This window comes from Seriola aureovittata, chromosome 4 (genome assembly GCF_021018895.1).
Source record: "Seriola aureovittata isolate HTS-2021-v1 ecotype China chromosome 4, ASM2101889v1, whole genome shotgun sequence".
In the NCBI taxonomy this organism is placed as follows: domain Eukaryota; kingdom Metazoa; phylum Chordata; class Actinopteri; order Carangiformes; family Carangidae; genus Seriola; species Seriola aureovittata.
This window is the reverse complement of record NC_079367.1, coordinates 6,060,967-6,074,074: the sequence shown is the minus strand read 5'-3', so window position 1 is coordinate 6,074,074 and position 13,108 is coordinate 6,060,967. Positions and strand designations below refer to the sequence as shown.

At 45.4% G+C, this 13,108-nt stretch overlaps 1 protein-coding gene across 2 annotated transcripts in view; it reads left to right on the top strand.

The window, feature by feature from the left end:
• The window catches only part of epha4l (eph receptor A4, like), a 58,322-nt gene that overhangs the window by 19,060 nt on the left and 26,154 nt on the right, over positions 1–13,108 (top strand). For both annotated transcript variants that reach the window (XM_056373585.1, XM_056373584.1), the window contains exons 4-5: positions 5,441–5,596; positions 12,538–12,873. In XM_056373585.1, coding sequence (XP_056229560.1) covers positions 5,441–5,596; positions 12,538–12,873 — 492 coding nt within the window. The remainder of the gene's footprint in view (positions 1–5,440; positions 5,597–12,537; positions 12,874–13,108) is intronic.

The following is a 13,108-nucleotide window of genomic DNA, read 5'->3' as shown; positions in this document are numbered from 1 at the left end:
AAGTCTTCAGAACAATATTTCAGTTTTTTGTATTTTTTGTTGCAGTTATGCAATCCAAACAGTAACAATACAGGTGCCACCACGGTGCACCCTTAACAAAAAAAATGGCTCAGGAAATGGTTTGTTTGGCCTGTACATGAGGGTTTATACACTGTGACACCATATGTGGACACATCAGTTGTGAACATGTACAATAGTGCATGCTAGGTAGCACTCTGGTGTTGAATTTGGTTCAAAATGGCAAAAAAAAAAGCAGCATAAATGTTAGTGAACATCACTTTCATTTTTGTGCTTTCAGGGTCTTTTTTTCTCAACCTGTTTTGCTCATCTGGTTCTTTGGCTGCTGCTGCTGCGGACATTTTAATTAGGGCAGCGTCCTGGGTGGCTCTTGCATGATGGATTGGTGCTGCTAAAAATACAGTTATAAATCATCCGGCGTTTGACAGACAAACTGCTGGCAACTCCTGCGCTCCTTGGTACAGGCCACTGTGAGCAGAGCTGCGGTGATTGTCAGCAAGGTTAGCCCGTGTGTTATTAACATTGTTAGCCTCGCTGGCTTTTGTTCTTAGCCTTCATTAACACCGGTCGGGATGTCAACCCAGACTTTTTTTTTTTGTTTGGTTTTGCATTTTAAAGTATGCGACCCTTTTTTTTTTTTTTCTCACCCCCACCGGGTCAAGGTCAAGATGTGTGTCGAGTGTATGTCATCAATCATGGTGATCAGTTTCGGTGGCCGTGTGTCCCTCATCCATCACGCTGATGGCTTTCGCCGGCCGTGTGGCTGTGTGTCGCCGTCAGGGCCGGAGGTAATTAATAACCCCCAGTGACGGAATTAATGAGTTAACCTGCTCCGCTCTCCTGCTGTTCCGGTGACAGATGTTAACGGTCAGCAGCTAGTTATCCCTGCTAATGTGCCCATGGCTCAGGTGCACTGATGTGTGTGTGGGTCATCTGTATGCATGTCTGTGTGGGGAATAGACGGTATATATACATCCAAGACTTTTGAGTGTTTTTTCTTTTTTAAACCCAGCTTGGGACTGCAGCCAGAGGGTAAACAAAGCACTGCTGGAATAACAATCCCTTTTCTAGCAGGAGTCTTACCTGAGCAACGAGCTGCTTTCCACTGGGAGAAAAGGAGAAAAAAAAAAAGAGGTAGAAGAGACACAAAAGGCAGAGGGATATGGCAGAAAGGCAGGTTTGAATAGAGATCTCTGGCTCCTGGAGGTGCGGGAGAAGGAGAGACTATCCTTGCCCTCAGGTCCTGAAAGCCGATCGCTTCATTTTTTTGAAAGAGCGGCTTTGTGAGGACGCCTCTGACTGCTCTTCTGAAGAGCGCTCGCTGTCTGTTATGACTAAAAAAGAGTGACCGAGTTTTCATCACCCAAAGAAGATAAAGCGCAGCCCTGAAAGGAGAGAAAATGCCGTAGTTTGAACTTAATTCTCTCTTTTTTTTGATTACAAGAGAGGCAATTGTTCTGCCTGGGCAGGCCTGGTTATTGTGTGCCGTGTGCTGGGTGTTATATTCCTGGGGTTTTTTGGATGGCTATTGTAGCGCAAGTTTGCTCTCATGCTTTCAGTCCCTGGTGTATTGGATACTTTGTTGTGTAGGCTGCAGAATAACTTGCCTATCAGGCTTTCCATGCGGGTCACCCGAGGTGGGCTGCAGTGGGTGGGTGCGTGGGTACATGTGGTTTTATTTGGCGGAGCATCCACGGCTGTTCAAAGCCCGGTGTGTAGGCTGTTACTACTCAGAGGAGAACGTAGCTGGGTTATAGTTGTCTCGCGTGTGGGTAGCTATCATTGTATCATTAGCTTTTTTGTGCGCTCCTATTTTTTTTTTTCACGTTGAAGGTTTTGTCTTGAGCAGAAGTTGCCGATTCCCCCTCCCCTCGCGCCGTGCAGCCAAATCAGCCGGCAAATCCCCACCACACGGACAAAACTACTCATTAACTCCCAACAACCCTCTCCCTCCACCCTTATTGCCCCCCCCCCCCCCTCTTTCCTCCAAACGTGCTTTAGCTTAGAGACAACCGGGATGTGGAAGGGGCGGGGAGGGGGAAGACTGACAAAAGGGAAAAAGGACTAAAGCCAGAGAAGAGGATTGAATGAGTGAAAGAACTGCCGGGGGAGAAAAGAGGGAAGAATGCGATGTCCCAGTCTATGAGGGATTCCATTTTTTGCCTTTCCAGAATAGAACAGTAAGTCACCAGTCTCTTTGTCTGCCTTTGATCTCTCGGCTCAGGGATTTGGCACCTGACAAACCCCTCTCTGTCTGAAAGGAGGCCTGCAGAGAGAAAGCCTAGGAGAGTGGGAGACGGAGATAGAGGGCGAAGGAGACTGAGGGAAAAATAACGGAGGAGAGCTGAAGAGCTGAAGAGTGACAGGGAGCGAAGTAGGAGACAGTTTAAAAAAGATGGTGTGGAAAAATAGGGTTAGACTTTTTTGAGAGCTGTATGAGAGGACATGATGAGGGCTTCTCAGCTCAGATCCCATAAAAACTAAATACATGTGTGTTCATTTGTGTCTGTATTTGTGTGTGTCTGTCTGTGTGTGTGTGTGTGTGGGTTTGCCACTGCTGGCCCGGACAGTGATAAATCCAGCAAGTCTTAAGGGAGATTCCTCTCTGAAGCCACGGTCTCTTGGACCACCCACTACTGCGGTCTCTTCTCTCTTCCCTCACACACACACACACACACACACACACACACACACACACACACACACACACACACACACACACACACACACACACACTCACACTGCTAATAGGAAGCAAATTCCCCAGCTTTACTTGGATATAGACCTCTCTTTTCCCCTCGACTGTTCCTTTCTGCAGGGCAGTCGCTGCTGTAAACAAGCCCTCGTATGTTGACATCACATTTTCAAACACAATTTCTCGAAATGCAGAGTTTCAAACCGCAGTTGAAGATGCCAGAGCCCGTCTGTGGCAAACAGGGATTTGGAGCTGTGCAAAGAATCCTGGGACAGCCGGTTGGGGACTGTGGGGTCAGCCTGGGACAGCTTAATAATTGACGAGTGAAAAACTCATCAACCGTGCACAGTTTGAGGTAGCCTGCTCTTAGACTGTGTCTCCTTAAAGAGGCTCAGGCCCAAAGGCTGTGAAGCATGGGAGTCAATTAACTCTCCCTCCAGCTTTTAGCAAAGGGGGCATCATCTCAAACAGCTGCTTGACCCCACATTCAACTCTGGACACTTTCCTGGTCAGCGCACATGTACAAACCTTCACAGCAACTTTGTGTTTTGTCACCTGAAGCGGTCGAAACCCTCTTAAACAATACCCATAAATCCCACTGTCCCTCTGTCTCCACTGATGAGCCTGGGCATTGAGAGATCGCCTTAAAGATAGAGAGATAACACAAAGTGCCTCCCGACTAATCTCTCCTCTTTTTTTTTTTTTTGAAACTGTGAAGAAAAGAAATGAAGGCTTCACGCACCCCTGCAGGCTACAATCAAAGAGGCCCTTAGCTTAGCGTTAGCGAGTGAAGCGGCAGGGATTTAGCCCTGATTGACTGAGTGGGAACAGGCGAAGAATGGCTCAGCAGGTAGCAGCTAGCCCCGGCTCGGTTAACGCCACGCTACGCTAATCCAGCTGCTGCAGAGGAGCGGCTTCGGGGCAAAGAAGCCTGACTTTATTACGCCTCTAAAAGAGGGATTTCCCGGTATTTTTTAAGGGGAGGTGGGGTTTGTGGATTTCCTCTGCTGTTTGTACGTGTGATGTCGCATGGTCGGTGGAATGTGTGTTTTTGTTGGAGTGCGGACTTCCTCCTCGCTGCGGTGTATGTGGGCAGGCACTGATTTGATTTCTAGTGTGGTGAACACATGTGGGAGTTTGTTTATGTGACTGCTCTTTTGTATGTAGGATCCCCTGATGTATTTATGACTGTGGCATTGAAACCCATGACTTTCATATGCACTTTTAGATCTGGGTTGTGTATGTGCTTGAATGGCAGAGTCGCTTGTACCCCTGCAGACTAAAAGTGTGTAATTATCTGATTTATATTGGGAATGAATTTACCCATCTGTCTCCAGTGGGTCTTTTGACATCATAACAAGACACACACACACACACACACACACACACACATAAAATCTCACACAAACTGCCAGCACTACCTACTCTACCAGAACCCAAAACGACAACCCTTCAGCCTCGATGCCATTTGCTGCCCACTGCCGAGCACACGGCGGCTCCGCTGACTGACAGGCTATTTGGTCCAATCGGTGTCGCGACTGTCTGCGCCGCACCTCTCAGAGAATTGTTCTTTTGTCCTCCTCTTCTGGTTCAGCGCTCAGGGGGTGAAATATAACCCCGTTAGGCTTCCCTGGCAATTACAGAAATGGATAGACGAGGGAGAAACTCCTTGAAAGACGAGCCCTCCAATCAAACTGTCACTCAAGAGAAAGGCGAGCACTGTCGCCAAAAGAAGGAAAAGTTTCACTTAGGTTACAATTTCAGACTGAGTTGTGTGTGTGTGTGTGTGTGAAGGTGTGTGTGTGTGAGGCCTTGCAGAGTGAATACAGCCACGTGAGAGTGACAGAGCTCCTGGTGTGCCAAGTGTGGTGGCATTTGTTTGTTAAATGGTCTGAAATGCCAACGGCTCCGGTTTCACTGCGGCTCCAAGTCTTGCCAGAAGAGCATAGCTTAAATTTGTGAGAAAGACACGCGGTAGTTATTTGATCTTGTGTTTTTGTCAGAGGAAATCGCGCCCTTTACTCCTGTTCTGTTGTCTTTGATAATAGAACGCAGGTTCGTGAGAAAGGAGAAAGGGGAGAAAGCCTTGAAGGTGGAAATGTAGGACAAAGGGAGGAAGGGTTGGGGAGAGGAGAAGAAGAAGCCTCTGGGCAACGTTTTGTTTCCTGTTGCTAATTGGGGGAAAATGGGCAAAATGATTCTTTTCTTTTTGAAGTCAAGTGCAATGCTGTGGCACCAGTTCCTCATTACCAAAACCACAGACAGCCACTTCTATCAACTTCAATCGTGACACTTATTCTGGATGTGGCTTCCAAACTGATTTCCAGGGAATATTATTTGACTTTGTGATCACTTGACGTTTCATCTAGCGCCGTCATTGATTTGAAGTTTGATTTGCCAGCTATATTTCTTTTTTCTGATTTAAATACCTTCAAGCTAATTACATTCCCATCAGTCTCAGCTGTGATTAGCTAATGTTAGCAGGCTATCTGTCTGAACTAAGATGGTAAAACTGTAAACATCACATGTGCTAAACATCAGTGTGTCTGTGTGAGCATGTTAGCATTCTGATATTAGCATTTAGCTGTGCTTGCAAAGCCGCTAGCATGACTGTAAGACTCTTGAACTTTCATCGTATTTCAGTTCAAAGCAACGCTCAGCTGATGTTTCGTGTCGACGTCACCTCTAACCAAACCTCCCCCCCTCTGTGTCCCTGTTCTCTTTCAGCCTGTAAGATCGGTTACTACCGCGCTCTGGCCACTGATGGCTCCTGCTCCAAGTGTCCACTCCACAGTTACTCCGTCAGGGAGGGATCCACCTCCTGCGTCTGCGACAAGGGATACTTTCGCTCGGAAACAGACCCGGCATCCATGGCCTGCACCCGTAAGTACAAGACATAGGCTACGGCTGTATTAGCAGTGTGCCATTATAGGCTATGGTTTACAGTGCTCTGTAAATCTATCCTGCTAAGCATGCTGCTGCATAGTGTATTTGTAACACAATACTAAAAGAAGCCACACACACACACACACACACACACACACACACAGAGTGATTGCCTTCACTTAAACATGGTCACAGATTCTCTCCCTCTCCCGCTCTCATGCAGTGTCAGCCTAAATTATCCCCTCACACACACACAGAGACAGCCTTTCTGCACACACATAAAGCAGGCGGCTGCTGGTTTAATAGGTGTCTTTTGATTCCAGGTGGTACTTAGTGATCAGTCATGGTGACAGAGAACTAATAAGGGTATTAAACCGCTGCATCCCAGATTCAGTCTTCCACAGAGAGACTGCAAAACAGCAGAGGAGGGCAGGAACAATGGGGAAAAGCAAATAGAGATAAAATGTTGGCTGAGACGCCGGGAGGTGATGACAAAGGTGGAAAAACAAGGGCAGGTGGGAAGCAGAAGATGTACGCAGAAAATGAATAAGAAGTTGATAGAGAACGAGGGGTTAAGGTGCCAAGGAGAAAGAAAAAAGGAAGCAATTACAGGAATGCATCGAGCTGAAGGAAGGTGTTCAGTCAGTGTAACATTTCTCAGTGTGTGTCTTCGCTTTCCTCTATCCGGCTGTGTGAGTCGACCCCTGTCCTCCCCCCTGACTCACCACGACTGTGATAACAAATGTTGTTAACAATCTTGCTGCATAATGATACTAATTCTTTTTTTTTAGGACTCATTCTTTCTGAGTCACGCAGTGGTAGAAAAATACAGTACGCACACAGAGAACAAAAAGAAAAACCCAAATTTTCCCAGGAAAAAAAACAACAGTGTTCATACTTTCATACGACACACGTTTGTGTCATGAAGCCGTTTTAACAACCAAAACATCTGTGGTAAGTTGCTTAGCTCATAGTTGGCTCGTCATTTGGCCCCGATGATCTGTCAGGTTCCTGTGGATTCATCACTCAGCGAAACAATTTATTGAATCAGACGAGCTGCGGCCCCCCCCCGACACTTAACTGTCTAAGCAGCAACAAAACTGAACGGCCTTTAATTGCTCCCCTGTTGTACGGTATCTATGCAAGATAATAAACAAGGCTCTATTGTGGAACATTGTCATGATCAGGAATATGAGTCAATGTTTTACTTGTGTTATGTGGTAATCTGCAAAAACCCTTTTGAATTTTGGCTACATCTGGGGTTATTTTTACTGTTTTTCCAAGTGTCGCTAAACCAAAAGAGTTTGCTTTGACTTTATTTCAAGCAAATAGAAAAAAAATTAGCCATTCGACTTGTGTGCAAACTCCCAGTCCCAGAAACATGAAACAATGTTCTGCAGTGATTATCTGATCAATCGAAATAGTCCGACATGGAAATAATCGGCCACTTTTTTAAAAATTTGATTAATAATTCAAACCAATTTTTAAGTGAAAATGCCAAAAACATAAAAGTAACTTGACACTAAATCCACTTTTTCTTAGTTAGACATTACATAAACAGTCACTTTATTACATTATCTATTGATCCTGGTCCATCTCATTAATTCAGCCCACTTGACCCCCAAAAGTCTGTGAAAGATTTATGATGTTAATTTTTCCATTTTTCCACGTGTAACTATTAACTACATTTTTCTTGTCTTACATTTAAGTAAAAGTGAATATGTTTGTACCTTTGAAGACACTTTGATGAAACGACCTTCGGCTCTGGGAAACTGTGCTGAGCATGTTTTACAGTTTTCTGATGTTTTAAGGATCAAACCTTTAAATGATTAATTGAGAAAATAATCACCAGCTTATTCAATTATTTAAATAAATATTAGTTGCAGCCCTACAAAGTCTTTGCTCCAGGGCATGTCAGATGTATGGTGGGAGTTTATAGGCTTTTTAAACACTGAACAGGGCTCTTCAGTTTCATTATTAACTACATTTTTCATGCAGATACACTTAAAAGGGATCAGAGCAGTGAAAAAAATGACTGAAAAATAAATTACATTTTATGTACAAACATATTCCAAAAGCTGTTGCTGCAACAAGACACTTTTTTTTTAGCGTATAATATTATTTTCAGCAAACACATTTCTCCTGGGTGTTCAGCTTCCTGTAACAGAAATCAAAGAGGAAAAATGAAAGAAAAACCAATATGTCTGAACTAATACAAGTTTTACCTGTTTTTTAATACTTGTTTAATTTTAATAATAATAAATAAATCCTTAGATAATTAAACATGAGGCCTACTGCTAACCCCCCCCCCCCCCCCCCCCCTGTTTTGCCACATCACTAATATATTAGGTTACTACCGCTCTTTAAATGGAAGGGACGGGGGCTCATCTCCATTGTCCTGTTAGTCATTGTGGCATGTGAGCATGGCTGCTGCAAGCAACAGCTGTCAAAGCTCATTAGTTAGCTCATTTTATTGGGCCCTGCTATGCAATTTCTACCCCGCTCCTAACTCCGCGGCGAGGAAGTGAACATTAGACGGACTCTCTGACCGACCTTTGCCCCGCCTCGTCAGCAGCGTTGATCTTTGAACTCTCACCCCGTCTGTCGTACGCTGTTTTCATTCCTTGTGCATTTAAAAAATATATTTTTTTATTTCTCACCCACATGTTAGAGCTCTGTAATTACAGCTGTCACTCACAGTCTCTCTCTAAATCCACTCAGAGTCACGAACAGAGCAGATGAAGAAAAAAAAAAAACCCCTCTTAAAGTCATTTCCTAGTTTGACTTGCTGAAGGTCAGGCTGGGAAAGAGCCAACATCTCTGGTAATTGGGGAGCATGTCTGTATGTGTGTGTGTGTGTGTGTGTGTGTGTGTGTGTGTGTGTGTGTGTGTGTGTGTGTGTGTGTGTGTCTACGGGTAATTGAAAATGCTTTTCCTCTCTTAGCTCGGGGTCCAGCGATGCAAGATGAAGATTAAAACTGGATGTAGTGTAATTGTGTCATTGTGTGCCTGCTTGTGCGCAGGCCTGGTTGCTGCCGCTGTATTCTGTCTGTCAGTGCCTTTCTCGCGTCTTTGCTCTCTTGCGGTGATTGTTCTTTTGATCGCCGATTAACGACTGATCAAAACACTCGCTCTCTAGATTAGAAACACGGCACGATCCAATTGTTTGCCTACCACACCTTGGATCATCCTCGCCTCAGGAACCTGGCAGGATAAATGAGTTCTATCACTTCTTAAAAACAGATTTTTGGATATTTTCTTTGCTGTAACAACCTGTTGACAGCTTTTTATAGTTTGTTTTTATGTTTCCTTCTTGCTTTTGTGTTTCCTGGCTTGTTGCTGCATATTTTATTGTACTTGTGTTGTTGTAACTTTTATTCTTCCTTGTAAATCACCTGCTTTTTCTTCATTTTTCTTCATTTACGTCAAGGCTGTTGCGCCTCCTGAGACCCATGTATAACTTTTAAGACATTCAACAGGTACAAGACATCTCCTTAGCACAATAAGCAAACAGTTGAGGGTACAATATTAAAATACGCTTAGGGCAAAATCTGTAATACACATGAATAAATGTGAGTATGAACGCACACACGTACACCACAGGGCGGTAATGAGGACCAGGGACAGACACCCGTGGGAGATGGTTTCTCCGCTGCGTTCAGGTTATAAGGAGGGAGTTGTTCTCCATTTTGGGGTTTCTGTTGGCTCTTGATGCGTTTCTCAGATTTTCCCCCAGTTTTCTTAGCAGCGGTTTGACAGGAAGAGGGAGGGACGGAGTGAGGAATGAACATGGAGTGGGTAGGACTCGAGGGGGGCGTTGAATGAATCCCAGCCGGATGGTAATAGAGGGGTCGATGCTCCGGCCAATTTTGCCTGCTCGCTGCCTCGGCCCCTGTGTAGCACTCGGCTAACAATTACTGATGGGAAGAGACAGAAGGAGAGAGGGATGAAAGGAGAACACGCAGAGAGGAAAGATGCAGAATGGGAGCGGAGTAAAAATGAGAAAGACAGATTAAAGAAGGAGGGAAATGGAAGTGAAAGCGTGACTGGAAAGAAAGAAACGAGGCTCTGAGCGAAGTGCGAGGCCGTAAACGAAGCGAAAAGGAGAGGAGGGGAAAGAAAGCACCAACTTTCTTCAAGAGAAACTTTCTCCCCCGGGATTCCACCCATAAGGAGTTTTTGAATTTTAAGGCCAGGTTGAGCCAACGTTGTACCAAGGTTGTCTTGAGTGTTTCGCTCCCACTTCCCCCTGCCGCTCTCTCTCCTAGGATTAATTATGGGGTGTCAGTCACAGCCGACGGCTCTCCCACGCTCCCTTGCTCCCACCGGTGCATTCTGGGAGAGCGACAGGTACAGCCAAAGGTAGTGTGTGTGTGTGTGTGTGTGTGTGTGTGTGTGTGTGTGTGTGTGTGTGTGTGTGTGTGTGTGTGTGTGTGTGTGTAATGTCTGGAGAAGCTCTGACGTGGTGGAATGTGTTTAAGACTTTATACAGTCATAAAGTTATATTACAGTGTTGCAACTCTTGTCATAGCAACAAACAAACAAAATCTTTTTGAAGTGATTACACACACACGCACACACACACACACACACACACACACACACACACACACCTGCCAACAGACACACATATCTTTGTATATTAAGTATATTTTTGAGGATGTAGGAATAGTTTCACGTCTTTAGAAATACACGTATTTGCTTTGTTTCCAAGAGTTGAACGTTAAATATGAAGCTGGAGCCAGGAGACGGTTAGCTTAGCCTAGCATAAAGACGGAAAGCTTGGCTCTGGCTGAAGGAAAATACCTAATACTTACGCTAATACCTCTAAAGCTCAGTCATTATGTTGTTATATCTCACTTATTTAATTCTTGCAAAAACCAAAGAGTAAAATGTTCCCCTCTACTTTCTGACAGTTAGCCGAACTCCTTTTGCTAAGCTAAGCTAACGACTTCCTGGCTCCGGCTTCATAGTTACAATAACAATGAATAAAATTTATTTCCCATAATATCAACCTTCATTCTTTACTTTTAATTCCTTAAACCTCTTTTACTTGTGTTTGTATGTAAAAAAAACAAGAACAAATATCTTTAATTTGGACAGTACTCTGTATTTTCATCAGGACAGACACATTGACATTGAAACATTTGTCACCTTTGTTCTGTTATCTGAAGTCCAGGTATCAGCTGGATTATAGCTTTATAGCCTACTTCAGACAGCATGCTATTGAGTATTAAAAGGTAGTAGAGGTTAGTTGAACCTAGCACACTGACAAAGGCGCCATTATGATGACAAGTGAGTGTAGCACCTTAATTTAGAAACCCCATCTGTAACTTGCTCCCATCATCTGAGAAGCGAATGGAGGGAATGAGGTGGAAGAGCGAGGGAGGGAAAGTGGGTGAGGGGGAGAAAAAGCAGGGGAGAAAAGGGGGAGTGAGGGAGGGAGGGTGGGGTGGCGCAGTGCTTTATCACAATTTTTAATGAGAATTTATTAATAGGTTTTCATCGAAGGCTGCGGTTGGAAGGGGGAAGCTGAGTGAAGCTAATATTAACACAGTGTAGTCTGCATCTTCTCTTCTCCCTGCCTGTGTCGTGGGCTGTTAGTGACCCCTCAGGTCATTTTCAGTTAGCGACACCGCCCCTCGCCTCCCATCATCCATATCTGTCCCCTTCCTGTCTCCATCCATCCATCCATCCAATCCATCCAGCCCCACTCGCTCCTCGCTCAGCAGTGGATGAACAGACGGTGTTTGTCTTCTCCTTCTGTCCCTCTCCTCTCAGCCTCAGCATTTGTTCATTCAGCACGAGCTGCCAAACTAATGCTGGCGCCACTACTCAAAACTCCAGCTCGCACACATACAGTATGAGCGCCGTGTGAAGACGTGCGCACGGCGGGTTAAAACTGTACTTCCACGTCTCCCTCGTGCACAAAAGCGCAGTGGATTCCTCCTCGGGTGACCACGTGCGCACACACACACACACCCCTACACACTGTCCCCTCTGCTGCTCTCTGTGTCTCTGTGAAATCACTCATTGCCACTCTGCTCCTCCAAAAATAACACTGATAATTAATTTCCGTTGTGGAATGATTCGTCTGTGGACTGACTGGCTTTCATATTTCACCCGGCATCGATCCCCCCAGCCCGCTCGCATGCGCTTCATTAGTCAGGGAGAGAGAGAGAGAGAGAGAGAGAGAGAGAGAGGGAAAACAGAGAGAGAGAGAGAGAGAGAGAGAGCGTTAAGTCAATTACCGCTGCTTATGTTTGAAAGCAATGCAAAAAAACACATTAATTACAATAGAGCTGACATGTAAATTGGGATTGATGAGCAGGGGAGTTTGTGTCACATATCTGTGGAGCGACTTTAATATAGAACTGCAGCGGGTCGTTTTTTTTTTTTTTACATCAAAGCAGAAACTTAATAACAGGGTCCAAAGCAAACTTTGTCTCAAGTTATTGAGTGGGTGCCATAAAGTCCTGCTGTTAGCAGCGGGCTCGGGCTCCGTGCCACCTCCAGCTGATTCGACATATGAATGGGAAAGAAATCTGCTGGCCTATTGGATTTCAGTTAACGCGCTGAATTAACTGAGGTGAAATTGGATCCTCCCTCGCTGTAATGGACAGGACATTAAAAGGGAATGCAAGAAGCCTCAGCCCCCCAATCAATGGGCAAGCCAGTCAATTACACGTTTACATCTTTGTTATTTGTATATATGAAAAGAATTAATTACCGCAGCCTTTGGAGACTCCACCAGAGGCTTACTGTTAATATAATGATCAGCGGTTTGTCGTGTCCTACCTCAGGTGATCCCTTTCTACTCCCATTTTCCAGTCGTGACCACAATAAATATTAGTGTAACTCTGTACCTGCTTAGCATTTGCTCTCTAACCACTCCTGGTAATAACATCAACTCTCTCCTCATTCTTCCTCCTCCGCAGGTCCTCCGTCGGCGCCCGTCCACCTCATCTCCAATGTGAACGAGACCTCTGTAAACCTGGAGTGGAGCGCGCCGCGCAGCTCGGGGGGACGCCAGGACTTGACATACAATGTGGTGTGTAAGCGCTGCGGGCCCGACGGCCGGCGCTGTCAACCCTGCGGTAACGGCATCCACTTCAGCCCCCAGCAGCTGAGCCTGAAGGGAACCAGGGTGTCCATCAACGAGCTGCAGGCCCACACCAACTACACCTTCGAAGTGTGGGCGGTGAACGGAGTCTCCCCTCAGAGCCCCGGGCCGGAGCAGGCGGTGTCAGTGACCGTCACCACCAACCAGGCCGGTAAGACGCTCAGACGTGGGTTGAATGAGATTAGTCGTTTCTCTCAAAGTGCAACATCAGTGGAGGTTAAAGGCTTTCCATTGATAACCGCTGTAGCATTGATTGATTTGACAAGAAATAAGCGTTCTGTTGCTCTGACCTGTTGCTCTGTTGGCCTGATATATCGACATACCGATATATTTCTCAGCCCTGTTAATGCTGTCAAGGTGGATCCCAGTGAGACGCTGCAGATCAC